Source organism: Talpa occidentalis, unplaced genomic scaffold (assembly GCF_014898055.3).
Source record: "Talpa occidentalis isolate TD23 unplaced genomic scaffold, MPIMG_talOcc4v2.1 talOcc4.9, whole genome shotgun sequence".
Lineage (NCBI taxonomy): Eukaryota > Metazoa > Chordata > Mammalia > Eulipotyphla > Talpidae > Talpa > Talpa occidentalis.
Genome location: NW_023605305.1, coordinates 3,701,597 through 3,723,675, shown reverse-complemented (window position 1 = coordinate 3,723,675; position 22,079 = coordinate 3,701,597). Strand labels below are relative to the sequence as shown.

General features: G+C 47.8%; 1 protein-coding gene across 1 annotated transcript in view; it reads left to right on the top strand.

Moving 5' to 3' along the window:
- Window positions 1-22,079, top strand: part of RERE (arginine-glutamic acid dipeptide repeats) — a 360,449-nt gene that overhangs the window by 276,987 nt on the left and 61,383 nt on the right. Inside the window, 1 exon segment of the mRNA XM_054691464.1 lies at window positions 510-608. Within this exon segment, the coding sequence (XP_054547439.1) occupies window positions 510-608 (99 nt within the window).

Genomic DNA, 22,079 nt, shown 5'->3' with positions numbered 1-22,079 from the left:
TACCATAGAGTGTGTCTTCATGCTAGGGAGGAGACCACTGTGGGGATCACCTTGGCTGGGTGGAGGCCTGGCTCCAACCTCTGCTGGCTCAGGGTAGTGAGCACCTCTCTTTGGCCTTCCTGTGCTTCCCTTCCTCATCCGGTAGTTTCTGCACCTCAGGTACAGGGAGTAGGTGCCTTTCCCATGGGGTTAAAGAAGACACTGAATGCAGGGGCTGCGTGACACTGCCCCAGCCAGACCTCCAGTGCAGGTGCAGTTGGGTCTCATCCTGTCCTCTCCCCCACGGCGGTTCCTGCTGCACCTGTCTCCTGCTCCCGGAGCAGCCTCGGCAGGGACCGGGTGGGAGGTGGGTGAGAGCTGGGTGAGAGCCAGGGGCCCCTGACGCTGTATGCATCTGCTCACCGGTCCCGAGAGCCTTAGCAGAGACTCAGCTCAGGGCTTCCCTCCTGCCCATTTGCTCCCATTCTGGTACCTGGTGCACTGAACTCACCAACGTCGTTTTGTTTCAGCTACACGAAAGCGGTTACGATGCTGGCAAAGCCCTGCAGCGCCTGGTAAAGAAGCCTGTGCCCAAGCTGATCGAAAAGTGCTGGACCGAGGACGAAGTGGTGAGCACCCCGGCCTGGGCCTCGCGGGAAACGAGAAGGGCTTGTCTGTTGACCCAGTCTTGTGGGCAGACCACATGGCAACCTGCCTTTTGTCAAGGGAAAATCAAACCCTTTAAGCCTCACAGTTGTACAGAAGGACGTGGCCTTGCTGAGCTTCGACAGCATGGCGGATGAACAGGATTGTCCTGGGTTTCCTGGAGGGAGAGAAGAAATTGGAAGTTACTCTTTAAAAAAGTTATTTTTGCTTGGTTGGTTTTTGGTGCGCGCTAACTCTTGGTACCTTCCTATTTTAAGCATGTTAAAACTGATTGGCATATAACTTTGAGTAGGGCTGGTGACTTGTTTCCATTTTGAGGACTGGTAAGGCCCCTGACCTCTTGAAGGACATTGGTCTAAAGCAGGACGCATAGACTTGGCTAAACACAGTGGCATGACGTGTTTATTCTGTCACTGTGGCCCACTGAAGAGCTTGGGAGAGAAATGAGTCCAGGAACACAGATTTGCAAAGCCCTGGGCTCCCTACCAGGAGCCAAGAGTCCTCATGAGACATCCTGTCTTGTGACTTTCGAACGGTATTGCTTACAGAAGGTAACGTTACAGGTTTCTTGTGTTGCTGCAAATTCAGTGGTCAACTGAGTGCTGCTGCTTTGCGTTTGCCTGTGGGTTTAATGAAACCGAGATGAAGGCTGGCATGGACAAAACGTGCCGATTGATATTTTAAAAATGCTAAGAAGAGAAATTTTAGGTGTTTTCTTGATCCTGCTCGGATTTTGTTTGTTTATTTTAAGCAATATTTATTGATGTTCCTTATGTACCAGGTGCTATGCTAGGAGTGCACAGGCTCCCTCTGCACAAGGCACGTGACTTGAGAGTATCCAAGAATCGGGCTGTGTGGCGTGGGGGCAGGCACTGGGGAGATGGAGCCAGGCGAGGAGGAAGGGAATCCATTGGTAGGAGAGGGAAAGGCCTGGAAAGCATCACTTGAGTGGAGACATTAGTGAAGCTTATGACATTAGACATTAGTGAAGTAGGTGAGCTTCTTGGATACTGGAAAAAAGAGAACGTGCCTGGCACGTTCGAGAAATAGGCAAGACTGTGTCTGCAGGAGTGTGTAGGAGAGGTGGGTGGGGAGGGCTCCGGGTTTTTATGACAAAGTTTCTGTTTGTTTTTTTTCCCCCAAAGCAAATCTTTTTTTTTTTTTAAGTTTTTTTTTTTTTAATTTATTTATACATACAAGAACTGGGGTAAGGCCCCACTTGGTTCTGGAATAGGAAGCTGTAGCTCATAAGTGCTGGGCATCCGAGGCTGCGTCCTGGGGCTGGAGGTGATCCGCGCAAGGATTCTGTGGGCCTGTCCCATTTTCACCCCCTGCACCCCTTATCTCAGTGTGAGTTCTGAGAAGTGTTTGGTGGTTACCCAGCCTTGAGAGCTGAGGGATCAGGTAGCCCCCTTATTTATGGGAAGTTAAGCTTTATTTCATAATACCTCAAAAGTGAACCAGACAGTGGCTTAATAACTGATAGGCTGAAATAGGCATCTGATAAATGCATCTAGATCACATCTTTGAAAGTTGCATGCACGGCGAGGTGCAGACACCAGCGAGACCCTCCTGGTGTTCACTGGTCGGGACTGTGGGAAAATGCCTGCTCTGCATGGCCCCCTCCACATTTTTTCTACCCCAGGAATTACAGAAAGAAAGCAAAACAGATGTGTCCTTACTAAAATAAGTCCACAGGCTTGCCTCCCCCACTTTTTCCCATCTCAGTTTTCTGCCTGCATGGACATCGGGTTATTTTTAAACTTCATTGCCTCCAGTGCACCCAGCTGCTGGTCTGACTACAGCAGTGCCCATGACGCTGTTTGCCTTCCGTTTGCTTGCGCTGAGGCCTGTGTGTGCCAGGGGGGCAGTGCGCCCCTTTGACTGTGCCTCCTGCCTCTCCTGGGGCCTGTGCTCTGCCATAGACCGCTCTCTCACCCACCCAAACTCTGACAGTCCTCCAGGCTGAGCCCATCTGTGCATTCACCTCGATAGTGCCTCTCCTCAGCTGCGTCTTCCATCGGCCTCTGGGCTGGCGCTTGGTGCTTGGCCTCTGCCTGCTAGCTTTCCTGTCATCACCAGCTTTCCGGCTTCATTTCTGAGCCGATGGCCTCCTAGTTTGCAAACTTAAGAGTGGGGACTTACTAATGGTGTGAATGATGTCTGTACCTGTGAGGGGTTTGAGGAACACTGACAGCTCTTTATTCAAGGTTAGTGCTTTTAAAGAGTCTTCTCGGTAATCCAGCATTTTGGACCTTGTGTTAGGTAATAAGTGAAAATCAGCATCAAGGAGAAACACTTACACATGTGTAGAGGCAGGAATGACCACTGAGCAGGTTTTCTGATCCCATGCAGACCAGGTGAAGGAGGAGTCAGAGTCCTTAGTGGCTTTTTGCAGGTCTTTTTATTGGGATTTACCCGGTACACAGGCAGGGGTGCTGGGGGGCCAGGAGGCCTGCCAGCCTCCTGGCCCCCAGCAAGTCTTCACTCTATCTGAGTTCTCCGGCCTTCTCTCAGCGTCTGCTTCTCTTGCTTCTCTCTCGGCTTCTGCTCGTTCTTGGCTTCTTGGCTTCTACTGGCGTCCCCGTGATGCCGCCCTTAAAAAGCACAGTCTTAGCCCAGGTGGATCTCATCTACCTAGGCCCACACCCTACTCCAGGTGCTGCCATCAGGCATGCATTCAGGACTGCAGATCCATCATCTATCCTGATGGCGGGAGGGCAGAAAAGCCTGACATTTTTTCCTTACCCTACAACATGCATCCAAAGTTGCCCTTAAACATTTTACTTTTGGGAAAGCTCCCCAGTTATTACTGTTCTTAATAATAATGATACTCCCCAGCCTCTTCTTCCTTGGTCTTTCAGATAATCACCAATGCTTGAGCTCTCAGGCCACAAAATTACACATCGGGAGGCCTTTCATCACATTAGGCATTTCTTGTGACCGTTTACGTGTTACGTGTGTATAGATATAGTATTTCTTACTGAAGTTGCTTTGGGCCTGAGATACTTTGAATCTTGTTGAACTAAAGCCAGATTTGTGCCAATTTCTGTTAAATTTGAGGCCAGGTGGTGACAAATGAACTCTCCTTAATGGCGTGATTGTGGGAAGCGCCTTCGAAGCCAGCTCGTGGCAAAGTCTCCCAGTCACACAGATCCCTCACAGCAGAGCAGCTTTTTAAAAGAAATTCATGAAGCTTGTTCAGTCTCAAGGTGGGGGTAGGGTCGGGGCCACAGTAATGGCTGCTTCTGCATTTGAGAGTTCAGGTTGATGTTAGCCAGTTTCTCTTATTTTATACTAAAAATATTCCTTTTCAGGAAGCCATCCAAACCAGTCAGACTTGTAAAAGAGAAAGGGGGGAAAACAGATCAGAACTTTTAGTAAAAAAACCAAAACCCTTGATTATTAGGTTTTTAATTAAACATGATGAACACATTTAAATATAACACAAAGGCCTCAGGCTGAACTGCACCTAATCGAAACAGATTAAGTCACCCTTCCATGCTTGGATAGTTATTAATTCTGTTTACTTATGCATGCAAGCTGAAGGTGGCACTTGCTGCTGTTGTGTTGTTACTTATTGCACTGGGATTCCACTGCTGCTGGATGCTGTGATCGTAATTAGCATTCAGCTGTTGATTATGGAAATACTGGGGATGCTAATTGAATTCTTTTTAAAATTCAGGGCCTGCATTTCCCTTGTAGGTTTAGCCTGGCTTGCAAGTTTGTGAGATCAGGACTTCTACTGAGCTGCGCATTTCCCCCTTTGCTTCCTGTCCACCCGGAAATTGTTTTCGTGTTGAATTAACTTGCAGCAAAACAAGTGTTGAGTAAGGTGAACGTTTTGGTGCTTACTGCAGGATGTTAAACTTCATCTTGGGCAGCTGTAATTTATACCTTGATGGTAATGCAGTGTGGGGAACAGCCTCGCTACAAATAACCTCTGAAGTTTTTATCCAAAGATAGTTATCACCTGATGGTGATAAACTTTAATTGACCGTGTATGTGGATTTACAAAGATTCATAAATTTTAAAGCATCTAAACCTTTCTTTAATTTAAAGCTCAGTTTATCATAAATATAAATGAAAATCCTTTCAAAGTTGAATTAACATGGTGAACTAAGTTTCTGAATATTTGTGACCCCGTGAATCTCTGCAGCTGGTTAAGGTTTGCCTTATGCAGGATATACCCAGCTGTTTGCCAGATCTTTCCTAGGCAGCAGCTTCATATGCCTCTGTTGTGCCATTTTGGGAGTGACTGCTCAAGAAAACGTTGGCTTGCCCCCTTCTGGCATCTGGGTGAGCTAGAAGACAGAGCTGCTTAGTGGGGTGAAAGCACAATGAGTTTTGTTTACTGTTTGTGTGGCAGCTCTAGAAAGTGGAGTTCACAGCTCAAGGAGCTTGAAAGCCCTAGAGCAGCAGGGGGCTGTGGTGGTGAAACAGGTGATGATTAGGGCGCCACAGCCTCCAGCGGTTGGCACATGCGTTTTAAGATGTGTGTAACCTAGGGGCTGAGTCTTGAATTTTCTCTCTTCAGTACAGAGGAGGCTTCACTATTTAAGGAATGGAAAAAATTCCAGGATTGTCGAGCCTTTCATAGGATCATTCAAAAAATGTTGATGATAGGATCCTATATCATTAGTTAATATAATTCTGTCCATTTTGGGGGCTGTTTTATAAATTGTATGTGAACAATCTCTATTTTTAAAACTTATGCAAACATTATTAAAGGGCCTTTAAAGCCTCACCACTGGCTCAGTTTCCTGGTTTTGAGCTTTGCCTGGGTCCTTGATGACATACACTCCAGGTTTATGCCAGAGTTAATGTGTGTAGTTTTGCGTACATGCAAATGAATCCCAACATGGAAATACTTTTTAAAGAAATCTTAATCTGGAAATTTTTATAGTTCACTTGGGAACTTTGCTGTTAGCCTGAAATAGACATGTTCTATATGTGTATATGCCGTACATTTAGTGCAACACAAAATAGGGGCTTAGTAAATTTTGAATTGAAGTAGATTTTTGTCTTAGCTGATTACCATTTCTCTAGTTTTAACTGAAATTGGTACTGTTTCTTATGAACAATTTAATTTTCAAACAAGAGGAGGAAATTAAGAGAAATACAATGTTAACATATGTACACAATAGTAATACATATATTACTTACGTGGCGTTTTCTTACTGTGTTCTATGGTGAAGGTCAGTCCTTAATATTAAAAACAGGAAATGTAGATCCAGGTAAGGTTTACTTAATATTTTAAGCATTAATGAAAGTGAGCAATTTTTCCTGTGATTAACTCCCATGAGCTTTTGAACCAAACCCTGCTTAAAGAAGTTAATAAGGTAGTTTATTGTCAAATCCTTTTGGAAATGAGACAGCAAATTAAAAATCAGTTATATGTGCAGTAAAGTTGGTATAAGGCAATCAATTTTGTCAGTCAGTTTGCAGAAAGAATCTACTGTGTAACAAGCTGTAAAGAGAAATGTATTTTAAAATTTTTTAGTAAATGAGAGAGGCTAGCCATTAGAAGGGGAGAGAGATTTCAAAAATTCGTTTCAGTATTTCATGTCAGTAGAAGTTGCCTCTGGGTTAAATCAACAAATTCAGCCGTGACCTTGCTTTTCATATATATAGCTTAGTTGCTTTCTAGTCTGCCTTTTCTTCTACTGTCAGAGAAGTTATGCCTGTTTTTCTCTTTCTTTTCAAATAAGTTCATTCCGTTTCTCATTCCATTTAACCAATGTTTTTATTTTTTATTTTATTTTTTTTTTTTTATAGAGGCATGTTTTTATTTATTTATTAATTTGTTTGTTTGTTTATACATACACTGGGTACAGTCAGAAGCGCGGGAGGGTGAGAGAATTCACCAGAGCCAGAGCGGGGAGCAGAGCAGGCAGAAGGACCGAAGTACACTGCTGAGGGGAGCAGCGGGCGGCAGGAGAGGTCTGCGCGCCATGTGGGACCCTCCTCCGGTGGCGGGGAACAGCTGGGGATCGAACTGGCGCCGCAGAGGCCACGGGCAGCTTCGCAACCCAGCGCTCAACCGCTGCGCCACCGGGGAGGCCCCCTTAACCAATGTTTTTAAATGTCCTATCCCCTAGCCCTAATTTTAGGTATATGTTTTAAAGTCAGCTCTCAGTTTTATTGTTCTTTGGGGCTGTATGTTTTTGTTTTCAGGCATTGGGACAAAGCAGAAGAGAAATTCCATGTTGAATGCAGTGTGCCCTAAATTATTCCTTGTTGTTCAAGATAATCTTTTACAATCAAGGAGTAATTTTTAATGGTACATTTTTCATTTTTCCTCGAAGTGGGGAGCAGCAGGGAAAATCTTCGGCTCGGAAGAGTGGCACAGGCTGGAGGGTGGGTGATTGGAGCATGTTTTCCGTCTCATGTCCAAGGGCACGTGAAACACGGAGCTAGCACACACTTCATCCTCTCCGGCATCTCCTCTGTTCATTTAAAAAATGAAAATGAGATACAAGGGGACTTGAGAGACTGCATTTGTTCTCCCACAGACAAAAGTGGTTATTTTATAAATGAAGAGGATGGAAAACCCTTTCCTCCTGCAGTTTCTTAGCAACAGAACTGAAGTCAGTTTCAGTGTGTGTGTACAGAGCACCGTGGAGAGTGACGCCGCAGCCTTACATTTCCAGAGGTGAGGCTCGCCGTGCTGGCCTGGAATTCAGGCGTCAGGGAAAGAAACAGGAGGTAAAAAATGGGACCGCTGCAGGACAGGAGGCACCTCATCACGGCGGTCTCCACTCTCGCCACTCTTGGTTGTTACATGGAATGTCTCTCTTAGGCAGCGATGATAAGGGCCTCGGAGCCCGCAGGACCCGCGCTGCTCCCCTCCCTTGAGTGCCAGCCTGCTTTTATGCATTTCCTAATCGCGTTTTCTTCCTCCCCGACACCGACACCTCGCATGTTTAGTGGCGCCTGCAACTGATGTTTCAGCACCTGCTTTTAGACATTTTCCCGAAGTACCTTTATATGAGTAAATTCCTGTGCATTTTCTTCACATATAAAGCAAAGTACTGAAGTGTTGGGAAGCGGAATATGTTTGTTGATCATAAAGGGGAGAGACGGTCTCAGAACTGGCCTCACCCGCTGTCCGGTCCAGGGCTTCTCTCTGGTTCTGCCTTCCTGGTACCTGGTGTTGGGCTGGGTAGATGGCATGGTCCCCACCAGGCTCCTTACTCAGATCTGATTTTAGTTTACTGGTTGAAATTATTCGTTTGTGCTGCAAATATTTATAGAGCACCAGCATGCTGCCAGGCTCCATTCTACATGATGGTGACACGAAACAGAATATGCTCGAAACAGAATATGCTCGTGGAGCCGACCTTCACCCAGAGACAACGGTGAAGCAAGGTCACTGAGCGCTACACTCAGTGTGCTAAAATAAGCGCCTAAGAGGAAGACATCGCAGGAAAGACACATGATGTAAGGGGTGGTGGGAACTAAAAAAACATGAGGGAACTGATCTTGCAAATATTTTGGGGAAGAGAGTGCTGGTTCAGTAAAATGGTAAGTGCAAAGGCCCTGAGGTGGAAGCAGCTCTGTGGTACGTTCAGGGAATAGTAGGGATGCCAGTGTGGATGGAGCAGGGAGAGCAGGAGAAGAGTAGGAAGAAATGAGGTCAGAAAGGTAATGGGGATCCGGTTCTGGGGGATCTTAGACCAGTGCTGGTCACGCCTAACTTGTGCCTCAGAGTTACATGATGTTAAGCAGCTGTGAGCTCCCCAGTGGGAGCTCTGTTTTCTCCTTCCAGGTCATCTTCTGGAAGAGTTTGTAACTGGTTGGTTGTAGAGGTTCTGAGTTGGGTTCCTGCAGCTCCTCTTACCAAGACCAGAGCATTTTGGTATTGTCACTCGTTTACTGCAAATGCTTACTTTGAATTCAGCATTTGTAAGAAAGTTGTTTTTTTTCTTTGGCGGCAAAAAAATAAATAAATAAAAAACCTGAAAGGAAAAGGTGCCTTTTGTTTTCTTTTCAAATTATGTTTATATCTTTGCAAATGCTCTGGGATTTATAGATTCAAGCCTGGACAAATGACTCTCACACCCTGCCCTTCACCAGTGCCCCACAGTCCTCCACCATGTTCCCTTGGGCACCTTCCCTCCCGTGGGCTGCCTTCTTGAAGTAGTATTTACTCAACGTCACTACACACTTCCTCACAGATTTTGTTCGGGTAATGAAGAAAGCCTTTAGGACCAAGGCTTTCCGACCCTGAATTACGCATTCTTGTCAAGAGAGACAGTGTTTTCAAAATCTTTCTCTCTTGGGCAATAAACCCTGTTTTTGACACTCAGCTCAGGGAAGATGCCGCCGGATCCTGCTACTAGACGCAGCAGGCCAGCTGCCCTTTCCCTTGGCACTTGCGTGCTGTGGGCTTGGTGTTGCTGAGCCTGAAGGCCCGGACCGAGGGTGCTGGCCCACGCGGTAGTGTCCCCAGCAGAGTCCCCTCTCCAGAGGTTGCATCGCACCAAGAGCTGTAGAATAGGGGTGAGCTGGCATTGATGGTTGTGGCCCTGGGGGCTCTCCTGTGCCCTCTGAAGGCTCACACAGTTATGTGTTTTGGGGGCCCGTGGAAAGCCTTAGCCGCTGGGTTGGTGCTTCCACACTGGACCGGGGAGGCTCGAGGCAGGGGGTGCAAGCTTGTTCTCATATCTGCAGAACCTAGCCCTGCACCTGGAGCAGGGCTGACGCTCTGTTGTTTGTGTTGAAGAACAGAGAAACCTGGGGGAGGCTGTTTTCTACCCTCAGATTGTCCAGTCATTTCAGTACAGGGACCCTCTGGGCTGAGCTCTCCCTGCTGTAGCGACATTGGCTTCTCCTGCATAGGGCAGCACAGGCGTGAAAGGCTGACTTGAGAGTCGGAGGCCTGTGTGATATGGTGACCCAGGAGAAGAATAGATATTTAGTCACTCCAATACCTGCGTAGATTTCTCATGTATTTGTTTGGTTATTGACTCACAGCTCCAAAAACCCTTGGAATTTTCTAAATGTTGAGAGTGGTAAAGTGGTCTCTTGTTCTGTGAATGTGGTGACTCTGGGAGGCATCTTGAGGCTGAGGGTGGATTGCCTGTGGAGCCAGCCAGGTGATGAGAGGTTGGAACTTGTACCCCACCCAGACCTTCAGAGAGGGGAGGGGGTCGAGGTTGTTCCATGACTCATGGCCAATGAGTTAGTCATAAATCCCCTTAATACCCCAACGGGAGAGTTTTAAAGCACTTTGGGCTAGGGCACCAGGACACTTCCACATGCCACTTTGCTGGACCCCAGACTCCTTGAGACAGAAGTTCTTTGGCACCTCGCCCTGCCTGTCTCCATCCCCCTCTGGCTGTTGATGAGTGTCCTTTTATTATTTTATAGCCTTTCTAACAGTCAGCGATCTGGTGAGTAAATGGTTTCCTGACTTCTTGGAGCTGCTCTAGCTCCTTAATTGAACCCAAGGAGGGTTGCAGGAAGTTCTGGTTTACAGCTGGGTGGTCCCAGGAAGCAGGCCCCCAACCTCTTCACCTGCGCTCTCCCAGGGGATCCTCGAGCCCCTGCTGCTGCCTGAGTTGCCCATGGTGTGTGGCAGGCACCACGGGCTCCGCGGGAACCAGCCCAGGAGCTTCCTAGCCTGACACTGGGTCTTCAAACTGATGGCTGCCTCTACCTCCCTTGGGTTTTTATTGCCTAAGACGTGATAAGGGAGGAGGGGACACACCTTGCCAGAGCTAGCAGGTGTGTGTGACAGGAGACCTGGACATGGCTGCAACCTTGGTGTGCAGCCCGCACCGCCCTTTCCCTTTCCAGGCAGAAAATTGGGCAGATGTTTGCTCCAAGGCTCGTGGGGGCCTCTGCTGAAACGAGCAGAGAACTCGCTGCACGACGAGTCCTTTCAGTGCTGAGCGCTTGCTTTCCCCTTGTAGCTGATCTGTAAATTTTGATAATAAATATTTTTTCTAATCTTTCCATCAACAGTAATAAAACGAAACCTTCTGGCCTCCAGGAATGTATGCTGAGGACCGTTCTCACTAGACCAGAGTGGGCCGGATGTGCTCCATTGCCGGGGGGCCTTGCTTTGTGTACCCTCAGGCCCGTGGCTTCTGCCAGCGCTGGACTTCTCTAAGAGCCACTGGTCCTGAAGTCGGGTCCCTCGGTTGTGCTTAAGCTGCTTTCCTAACAGGCACTTTCCTCTTAAATGTTAGTCATTTTCTTTCTCCATCTGGGACCTCTAGTTCATTAGGGTCAAAGAGTTAGTTTTGAAAGAGTTTTAGGAAGTTAGTTGAACAAGGTCTTAGGAAGCACGGTTCAAGCAGGACCCAGGCCCACCTGACCTCAACCCCGGAAACCAGGTAGCTGCTGCTAGAAGGCCCTGGCGCCCGGCTCTGCTCCCTGGGCCTGGGCTCCTGGCTGCTCGGGCCTCCATTTCATCAGGCAAACCAGTTCCACGGGGATGGATTCTGTTTAGGATCCTCCCTCTCCGACCAGCCTACAGGAATGAAACTTTCCAATTCTTAAGCAATAACAAAACTTAGAAATTTATTTTCCGACCCTCCTTTGAGAGACTGCCCAGCTTCTATGTCAGCTGCCCAAGTTTTGACCTCAGAGCAGCCTGACCTTGTAGTTTATCTTCCTCCTTAAAACCACTCATCCTCCCTCCCTCCTTCCCTAGACCCTCCCTCCCTCCTGCTTTCACTCTTACCCTCCCTCAGCTTCTCTCTCAAATTCCTGTCAGACATTACAAGAGTCCACTTGGATGATGTTGCTTTTAGGCCATACATTTTTTTGAGGTTGCTCACACATTTAGGGGAGTCATTAAGCTTCACAATACCATCTTCCACTGTTTTGAAATCACTTCAGGCTGCAGAATTCCTTGTCAAGAGGACATTCATGTGTGGGGAGGGGGGCCCTGAAGAAGAGGATCTTTACGGGGGTGGTGGACTTGTAAAGCTCAAAATCAAACATTACTGTTTGTTTCTGGATCACCAACTTTGTATATGCCTCCAGAATATTATGAACGGCGAGAGAGTGAGGGGAGGAACTTCTTTCTCCTCCCTCTGCTGAGTTGAATTCCACTGCATTTCCACACTGCGGTGCTGACCTCCCGGGGGTCCCTGATAGTCTTGTCCGCCGTGACTGCTGCTGGCCCTTCATGTCCACTCTGGTTGGGGTGTTCTTCTCTTAGTCGGGTGGCACTTTCTGTATCTACCTTAGTTGTTTAGAAACAAGATAATAAACAGTGTTGATTTCCCTCATCCAGCAGAAAGGGAATTTATTACTGACTTCAGACAAATCAACCACATTTGTTCTTTAACTGCTAAGATCTCCACGGGCGTCGCCACTAACCTTGATGATTGCCTGGCCGTGTGGCATCCTTGACTGATTCTGGCAGTGGGTGTACATGAGCACTCGAGTTGGAGGTTGTCACCACAGGCAACCTGGAGAGGAGGTAGCCACTATGCACTGAAGACTGCCTGAGTGCCTCCTCTTCTGGCAGTGTGCTGGGGTCCGGAGCGGCTTATCTGGAGGGGCTGGAGGCGAGGAGCCCTGGAGGAAGGCTCCTTTCTCTGGGCAGACGTGATAGATGTTAGTGGAAGGAGAAAGGCATAAAAGAGTGTGGGCGGGTGGCAGAGTAGCCGGTTCCCAGTTTGAATGAAGCTGTTGGTGGATAAGATAGCTTGTTTAGAGCCTCCCACTCTTAACTGAGACATTTAAACACAATTAATAGGAAATAATGAGTAAGTATATATTTTTGAATGTGGGGAGTGGTAGGACTGGAGCTGTCGTTGGAATATAGTCTAGCGTAACATGGGGTGAACTGAAGTGGGTGGAGAAGAGAATCAGTGGTTCTGAAACCTTGCCATCAAGTGTTCTGGGGCCCGGATGGTACGCCAGCCAGTTAGGCCAGAAGTTCTGGGGTGTCCTTGTTCTAAATCTGAGGATAGGTGCTGGCTCAGGGCTGTGGTCCTGGTGAGCGCTGTCAGTTGACAGCAGGGGCTCCCAGCCATCACTGCGCTGGGGTCACACCAGGGAGGACTAGAGGAGTCCACGTGAGCCTGTGACCGGGTCTCATCCAGGGTGCTGGGCTCTGTTGCACAGCCAAGGCGGAGTAGAATTGAGGTGAGTGAGATAACAGGTGGGCACTAAGAGGCCTAACAGAGTAAAAAAGTAAGACCTTTATTATGTGTCTGGGGTCACGATTGCCAGATGAAGAGGCTGTGTCACAAGCAGGAGCAGGGACTGCCTTGAGGTATAGAGCAGTTCCCAGAGCCTGCTGTCCAGCAGCTGGCCCCCAGGCTCTGCTCAGCTTTGCTAGAGAAGCCCCACTGGCTGCAGCAGGTAGGAGCTAGAAAGAACGGGGAGCTGCTGTTCAGATGCATGGTCCTCGGTGCAGTGTTTCCTGGGTGCCCTGCTCCTCAGTGGGGCTCTTGAGCCAGGAAATGTCAAACGGAGTTGAGCTGAATTAGCTTGTGGAGCTTAAAGATGCAGGCAGGTGGTGAGGAAGCAGGACTTGGGACTAGAAGATGATTGGGAATGTAATATTACAGATTGGGGTGCTGGTTCCAGAATATCTTGTGCTGTTTGTTTCCTCGGTTATTCAACAAATGTTACGCTCTGCGCTGCCTCAGCTCTGGGGACGGAAATAGCAGTGGCCTGCTGGCACACAGTCGTTGTGGAGTGGGCCTTGGGACGGGACACCTGAGGAGTAGACACCTGCTGAGTCTATTCAGGTGGACCTCTAGGAAGCAACTTAGACTCAAGGGCTGTGTGGCCTGGGAGCTGCCTTGCCTTCTCCAAGGCTGCTGCAGCTGCGTAGAGGATTGGAGGACACTGTCTCTTAATTCCAGCCAGTCAGGAGTTTTTCTAATGATTCATGCTACTTAACCAGCCATTGCTGATCTTTCAGGCCACATTTCACTTGCCTGTGAACTGCTCCTTCAGGACTGAGATGCCTTCAGAACTTGTGGGCTTCTTAGAGCTTAGAACAGACCGAATTTGGCTGAAAGGAGAGATGGACAGGAACTGTGCGGTAGAGGGGAAACCCTGTAGCTGGTCTCTGAAGTGTGAACTCTGCACAGACATGTACTTTCCAACACGGGGGAACCCTCGAAAATATTTAACAAGATATTTTTAAATGCCAAAACGATTTTAATGAAGGGATTTGGGACATTTCAGACTGAGGGAAATTTTAGAGGAGAAGGATTTGGTTCTTGTCAACCCCTTGCTGATAATGTCATGGTCAGTTTGGGGCCTGGAGAGAGAACAGGGAAAAGTTGTGGCTAAACCCAAAGGGTTTCTAGCATGTGGTGATCCTTTTAGATCATTTTCTTCCATGTTTCATTTTCTTCCATGTTTCCTCAGTGTCCTCTTTTCTCAAAGAGGCCTAAGACTAAAGTAAAAAAAAGAAAAGATGTAAAGGAGCGTAATGGGTAGATGATTCTTTTCCTTCAATATTAAGAACATGTCTTTCGTCCTCTGTTAGGCCTGAGAGTATTCTGCTTGCTGGTAGCTACCCTAGACTGCGTGGCGAGGGCCCTGGAATTCCAGGCCTGCTTGCTGGGCAGCAGCGGGGCTCTTCCATTGTCACCTGAGCGGTCTTGGAGAATAGACCGTGCTGCTGTGCCGGCTGCCTCCACACGTTTTCCGCCTTGGGTCCTGGTATCGCTCGTTTGTGATTTACTTAAAAATAAGAAACTCCAGTTTTGCCTCCCCCCCCCCCTTTTTTTTGTTTCTGTCTCCTCCCTTCACTTCTTCTTTTCTCAAATAACTCATCTGTCTGCAGCAAACTGCCTCCCAGTCATGTAATTAAAGTTGGTAGAAAGCAGAAGTGTGACTAGACATGTTTCTGGCCGAGCCCCTGCCTCTGACCGATACTGGACTGTGGTGAGTCCTGGTCCCCGCGCAGCAGTGAGGGGATGCACAGTTCGGCCCTTTTCGGCTCTGAAACGCTCAGGTGCTAGAATAGGAATTCTTGCTAGAGGAACATTCAGGAAGAGCCTGTCTTGTAGGTACAAGGGACTTTGTGCGAGGCTCTGGTGGCCGATGCCTCCCAGGGAGAGACAGTGACAGGGGTGGGCCTCAGGCCCACAGCCTCGTGCACTGGGCTGTGGCAGGTGCCTGTGGGGGTACACAAAACAGAGGGGCGAGACAGTAAGTAAACTCACTTAGGGTCATACCGATGGCAAGTGAAGGCCCAGCCCAGGAGCCTTACACAGACTCCAGACCAAACCTGGTGGAGGAGAATCTGGTGTGGCTGAGGCGCTGCGGGGCCGGCTGAGGGGATCTAGTGCAGTGGGGCAGGTTGGCAGTCCATTCGCCACTCATGGGCACTCCGTCCTGCACCTTCCTCGATGGTGTTGTTTCATGGGGCGCTGTCGCCCTCTGAGCGGAAATGAAAGCTGGGAATCCACGTGATTACACATGCAGGTGTGGGTAGTGCTGACGCTGGGGTGGAGGACACTGAGAATTTGCTTTGCAGCCTGAAAAAGCTTGTGCCCTTTTCCTGAACCATGAAGCCACCCTATCAGGGTTGGAATTGAAATAAACGGTGGTCTTTGCCTTGAGGGGGACAGCAGCCCCACAGCACAGGGTCTTTAGGGGGCTGATCTATCGGGCATTCTAGAAAGTGTTTCCAGTAGCCCTGGTTTGGCTTTGTTCAGTAAAATCAGAATGTAACACCTCTAGCTGAGCTGCGGGAGCACCCCCAGCACTGCCAGGCATTGCTTCCTCTTCCTTTAGTGCATACAGGGGTACCCAGTAAAAGAATTTAACCTAAAGCTTCCTCCCCCACCCCGCGGCTAAATCACATCACAAGGATGTGATATCTAACATATTACAAACATTGACATTTGAAAATAAAAGTGCCCATCACTCTTAAATATACCTAGTGGATTTTGAATGCCATAGCTAATCATACTCATTATCATCTGTTTTAAGAGTACATGAATGCAAACCTTTTCAGCGGTAAAATTTTGCCTCTTCTTATCTCTCCCCCTTTAACTCTGCTTTCACTCAACTGCCCCAGAGACGTATCCCTGCGGTGAGGCGCTTGGCATCGGGTCTGCTGTCCAGCCCCCGCGGTCCTCCCCTGGCACACAGCGTGCAGCAGAATGCACGGATACTGCTGCTTCCTCAAGCGGGGAAGGTCACCGTGCTGAGAATTCCCTCCGATTGTGTTCTCATAACAAGTACAGTTGATCAAAATGGGTATTCTAAGTGTTAATAAAATTCACTTTAATCATATTGGAAGAAAGATGGATTGGGGTTTTTAAACATATTCTTGGATGGCTATGGCTTGCTCAAATGAGGCCATGTTTGCATTGATTTCATTCCTAGTTTATAGATAGAAGTCCTCGAAGCCTTGTGTACATGGAGGGTTCGATGGGAATTACCGTTTGTTACAGTGACACCCAGTCCCTGGAATGCCTCCCCGAATAATGCTAAAATATAATTGATCTTGAGACTCGGTGCTCACTAATCTGTCACGTGGCACGGCCACATGATCCTCCTCCAATTCTCTTGAAAGCACAGAATCGGAAAGTACCTGACTTGCACAAGACTTTCTTATCGTGACCTGAGAGTTAGTCACTGTGTCCACACCAGCCTTGGTGTGTGAATTGACCCTTTGTTTGTTGCTTCGGAGTGCCTGTGCTAGGGCAGTGCCGCCCCAGCCTTCCAGATGGGAGAGAGGCGGACTTTGTTTGTGGAGTGAGGAGGCCCTTGTGAAAGGGAAGGTAGAGGAGAGCTGCCCTTTCCTCACAGCGCTCTTCTTGGGCAGATGTGTTAATAGGGAAGAGGGTTTGGAAGTGAGTTCCCTTAAGAGATTAGCCACATGCTTGTGCCCTTCAGGATGTCTGTGGTGTCTGTACAGCCCAGTTTGCAGACTGTGGACCTACAAAATTTTATTTGCAAGCCCCACTTTCGGGCCCACGGAAATCAGCCTTCCCTCCACCCTTCAAAATCTGGGCTGGCCATGCCGAAGGAGCTTGCAAGCCCCCCCACCCCCACCCCCACCTCTTCCAGGATTCAGCCTTGGGCAGTGAACCAGGCCGCACTTTGGTGATTAAGTAATGAATAAATTACTGTCCTTGCCCTGCAGGAGTTTATAATAATCTGAGCTCATATTATAAAACAACAAACACCAACCCCACCCCCCCATAAATACCAGAATCCTCAGCTAGATTTTGTTATTTAATATGTTAATTAGGCACACGTTTACAGTTTCTTGAAAAATGTTTTGATAACTGGATTTCAACATAGCTGATTTTCTTTGTAATTCCATGTTTTATTTAAGACCCTTAAAAACTGTCTTTAGGAGAGGTTAGGCTTTGTCAGGCTGACTGGAGGGTCCCTGGCACATGGGGGATGAGGACTCCTGTGGGAGCTCTCAGCTTTCCAGATACTGGAGTCAGATTCCAGAGGATTCCAGGTGACAGTTTCAATAAGATGATGGGGGGGTGGGATATGGAGCTGACTCTCAGTGGGGTTGTGGTACAATGACACTGGCTCAGCTGTGGACTGTCAGACCTCAGGCCTGTATAGTCAGGTGTTATCTGAAGGATTCTGGTATCTCTGAAGTCTAGTTTGCAGACAAGCTCTAGGGAATCCTGGAGGAGTCCCCAGGGGTGGGTTCTGAGGGACAAGGACAGTGTCTGCCCCTATTCCACCAAAAGAAATCCCTCAGCCAGAAACTTCTGTTATCTCGAGACCGTGTCTTAACACTTGAGGATGCCCTTGGTTTTATTATTAAGTAATCTGGACCTGTGGCTTCTTAGTTTTTGTTTGGTTTGTTTCTTTAACATCTCAACATTCATTATTTTCTTCCTGGTGCTTTCTGAGGTGGCTGATTTGCTCCACACACCGGGTTCCTTGACTTGAAGCTACAGGGCTGCATTGAGAGCAGGTTCCTCGCGTGCTGCTGACTTTATCTCATTTACAGTATCGCATTTCTGTTGCCATACACTGTGTGATCTGGGCCGCCCCACAGCTCTTTAACAATTAGTAATTGAGCAGGAAGTGTGTTTTTATTACAGTGGCCTTTTGATTTTGATTTTACAATCACGTAGTGTTTAGCAGAGAGCAGAGGTGGGGAAGTGGCTCTCTGAAACACATTTTTGACAGAGAGAAGTCTGTTGTTTCAGCCACTTGGCTATCTGTCAGCGCTTCTTAGACTTCCCCCTTGTGTTGGTTGCCTGGCAACCTGGGGCTGGAGCAATCAAACCGTGGCCAGTGCTTTTCCAAGCCCAGATTGGGAGATGATTTATTGGTGGAACTATAAGCATGGTAAACCCAAGCCTCAGAAATGAGCCTTTTTTTTTTTCCTTTTTAAACCAGGAGTTTATACAAACCACATCAAGAAAAATGAAAGAGAAAGACTATCAGTTGGAGGATTTTATTGCAAAAATTTTAAAGAGTAAAAATGTAAACCTATAGTGAACTTGTTATTGTATCTGCCCACATATGTGTAGGTTATTACTTTTACTCTGTTGGATTATCCCCCTGCCCCTCTATTTTAAAATTTTTACTGGAATACTCAACATTGTAAGTCAGTTGTGTTTTGGGTTTTCGTTGTTTTTTATTTATTTATTTATTTATTTTTTGTAAATTAGCATGCTTGGTATGCCCCTGTCCTTGAGAAACTCAGCCCAACGAATGTTAGTGGCTTGCAAGGGTCATCTGTGGGCCTTGATAGAAATGGACATAGAACCAGGGCCTGTGACTATGTCGTAGGTGTCACACAGTGAGCAGAGAATGCTGGTTGCTCTTCTCCGGATACCTCAAAATTAGCTGAAAAATGCAAAGCCCCCCTCCACGCCCAACCCCCATGCTGTGTTAACAGGCCCTTAAGCCTTCCTCTTCCTGTGTATGCTTCTGAGGGGGAGAAAGGGAGAGGTCATCTTAGGGTGATAATTCCAAACTTTCACATTTCTTTTCCCACTTTCTGCTGCTGTCCACTGCCATCACTTGTCCCACCCCAGTTTATAATTATAATCTTTTCAATGAAAATTATCCCACATTGATTTGTTTTTCTAAAAAGTGAATTTTTAAATTTTTATTTATGCACACAAGAGCTGGGGTGTAGGCCAGAGGTGCGGGGGGTGAGAGGATTTCTGAGAGACAGAGTGAGGAGCAGAACAGGCAGACTGACTGAAATACACTGCTGAGGGTGTTAGGGGGAAAAGGCTGTCCCAAAGCTAATTCCATACAGGCTCTGTGGACTCCACCCCCACCCCAGGTCAAAGCCAGAGACACTGGAAACTCCAAATCCCATCACCACCAAAGGGAAGGTGGCTGGGACCTGAGGGTGGGGTTAAGCAGCCAGGTGGATAGAAAAGGCAGACACGTGGGCTTTGGGGGGAATCCCCCATTTTGGCTCTCCGCCAACTCGCAGCTTCCGGCCAGCTCTGAGAGTGACTTTGGGTTTCCAGGTCGTCGGATCGGGTAGGACGCATGAAAGACTTTATTTCCCAATTTTCTCCCTGAGTTGTACATTTTCCTTATTTCCTTTTCCCTTGTAAATAAGCCTTTTATTAACCTTTTGTGTGTGTCTGTAGTGGGGTATTCATAAGTCCCTTGTAAGCGCGCGGGTGAGGACCCACAGCCAGGAACCCGTTCAGTATCGGGGCTGCTCTATAACAAGGGGAGCAGCTCTTTGGCCCGGGATCAAAATCAGGCCACAGCGGCTAGTGATAGCTTGATAGTGCTGAGACTTTAATGTCAGCAGGGAGGCCCCGATAAAAATGAATTTTAAAGCACTTTTTGAGGTTTCTTCTTCATAGAGTCGTAAATAATTTCTCCAATACTCCATTTCTGGGGGTGGTTGCATGTTGGGGGGGGGGGCCCAGAAGAGCAACCTGACTTACACTTCCTAGCCTAGCCTTTCTTGTTGTAGGATTTTAAGGAAATACATTGGAACTCAAACTCTCCACTCTGCATGCAACCCGATGTATCCAACTGTGTATGTAAATGCCCTATTAGTATGTTTGTATTCCTTATAAATATACAGATCTAATCTGTTTGTGTGTGTAATTTACACACAGCTGTGTTCATGCTTCCTCAATACCAGTGTTTTCAGCAAGAGTGAAGTATCATGGGAGCATTATTGTTCCAAACAAACAAACAAAAAAAAGCAGCCCCCTCAGGGTAGGGCCCATTTCCAGTCTGTGGTCAGGGGACCCTTCTCGAGGGACTCAACTTGTGACAGCCATTCTGCAGGGGCGACATGAGAGACCAGAAGGGTGCGTGTAATAGAAAACAGTGACCACTCCATCCCCTGGGCTCTGCTCCTGCCTGCCCCAGACATTTCCTAAAGAGATTTTCTCCTTTTGGAAATGCTTTAAGGTGAATAAAGTTAAATTAGGGTCCTGGGGCCCAGTCCTGTTGTTGTGGAGGAGTAACAAAGACCAGGAACCCCTTTTATGGCTGTGGCTGAAGGTGAAGCCAGTCCCTGACACTGATCAGAGCCTCATTGTCCCCTGTTTGGAAAGTGGAGCAGGTCCTGATAACATCTGGATTTGCCTTAATTCTTCTGGAAGATATGTTTCACTTAATTTGAGATAACAGACAGACCCTCGCAATTTTATTTTGTTGGACTATGTGATGCCAGGGTCTATCATTCTAACGGCGTATTTGTTGTACCTGCCAAATAGAAAATTCAGGAGCTTTGGGTGTTTTAGTGTCTTACCAAAAGGAAGCAAGGAGCATTCTAGACCTATGCTGTCCGGTGTGGGGTCACTGGCCGCAGGTGGCCGGTCTGGCACCTGCAGCATGCCGGTTCAGGTCAAGATGGCTGTCTGTGCAATGTATACCCCGAGTTTCCCAAACTGAGTAGGGGGAAGAAGTAAAATATTTCATTAAGAACATCTTGATTGCACATTGAAAGGATATCATTGGGACAAATCAGACAAAGTGTATTATTACATTTAATTTTACATGTTTCTTTTAAAAATACGGCTACTGGAAAGGGAAAGCTTACTGGGGTTCACGCTGTTTCCGTTGGGTACCACTGACTAGACGCCCAGTCAGGCTTTCACAAAAGGCTTCTGCTTCTTTGTCCCTTGTGACTTACAGATGAGCCACATTTCTTTTTCAGTTCTATTTCTCTTTTCTCCTCTCCTGAGATTTACTTTGCAAAAGCAGGTGAACTTGTAAATGACTTAGTTACAAAGCCTTCACAAGGACGCTTGCACAGACTCCACACTGACATCACGGGGAGTAGGAGCCTCTCTTGCCCTTTGGGTTCTGTTACTAGTGTTGCGTTCTTTTTAATATGGGGGTAGCTGGGCAGCCGTAATTGGCAGGAGGTATTAGCTGGCGGTATTTCTACATCTGTTAATGCTGCTGCTTAACTAGCCAGTTCGCATTTGACTTGAAAGTGCGCTGAGGCGCGCTCTGAGCCTCCCCCGGTGGCGAGGCTTCGCTAGGCTCGCAATAGCTCGCGGACCTCAGGGTGCTTGGCGTGGCCGTTTAGACTCAGAGGCATTGACAGGTACACAGAGGATGGCTCAGTGGCCTTTGCCAGCGGGCCCAGTTGACTGGATAAGCCATCCAGCTTGGGGTCATTTTCCCATTAGGCATGTGGTCTTTAAAATTGGAGTAACTTTTATTTGACATTTGAGACCACGTGGAAAGAGCTTACTAGAGCACAGGTGTGTTGAAGATGGAAATCGTCAGCTTCTCTCCTGGTGCTGAGCCTGGTATCAGAACATTTTGTGGGTCGTGATTAGACCATCAGAAATTTAACAGTGAACACATCAGGAAACAGCTGAGTTCAGCTGGGGCAGGTGGGCGAGGAGTCACCCGTGTGGGAAGGCCAAGCCAGTTCACCTCCATGTCATTCCCTGTCATCCAAGCAGTGGTTGCTGGTCACCTGCTTTGTGTCAGGCGCTGCTCTGGTGCTGGGGTGCGTGGTGGACAGGCCCCCTTATGCCTGCAGCATATTCTCAGCCGTCATGGCACGTCTCAGCACGTGCTGATGAGAGCGGTCTGCAGAGTAGAGAAGGGTGAGTTGTAGGGAGTGGCAGGGCTGGTGAGCTGTCTGAAGTCTTATTAGGTTGTTGGTTGGTTGATTAAAAACTAAGCTGCCTGACATTGAAAGTTTTTGTAGTTGTTGTGTTAGATCTTGTATCGTTTTCCTGTTGCTACAGAGCAGGTCCCTCCACCCCCCCAATAAAAATTACCCCAACTTAAAGCAAGGATCATTTGCTATTACTCCTAGTTTCTGTGGGGGCAGAATTGAGGAATGAGTGATTTGAACGTGCAGTTCTGACTTGCGGGCTCTTTCTAAGGCTGTAGTGGGGTGGTGTGGGGCTGGGCCGTCGTGAAGACTCCTCCACTTACAGTTCTGGGCTGGGAAGACTCCAGAGGCCGAGTGCTGGGACCGCTGTGAGCCTGAGGCGGCTCTGTCCTCGTCTCTGGGCACGGTGGCTTTGGCACAGACT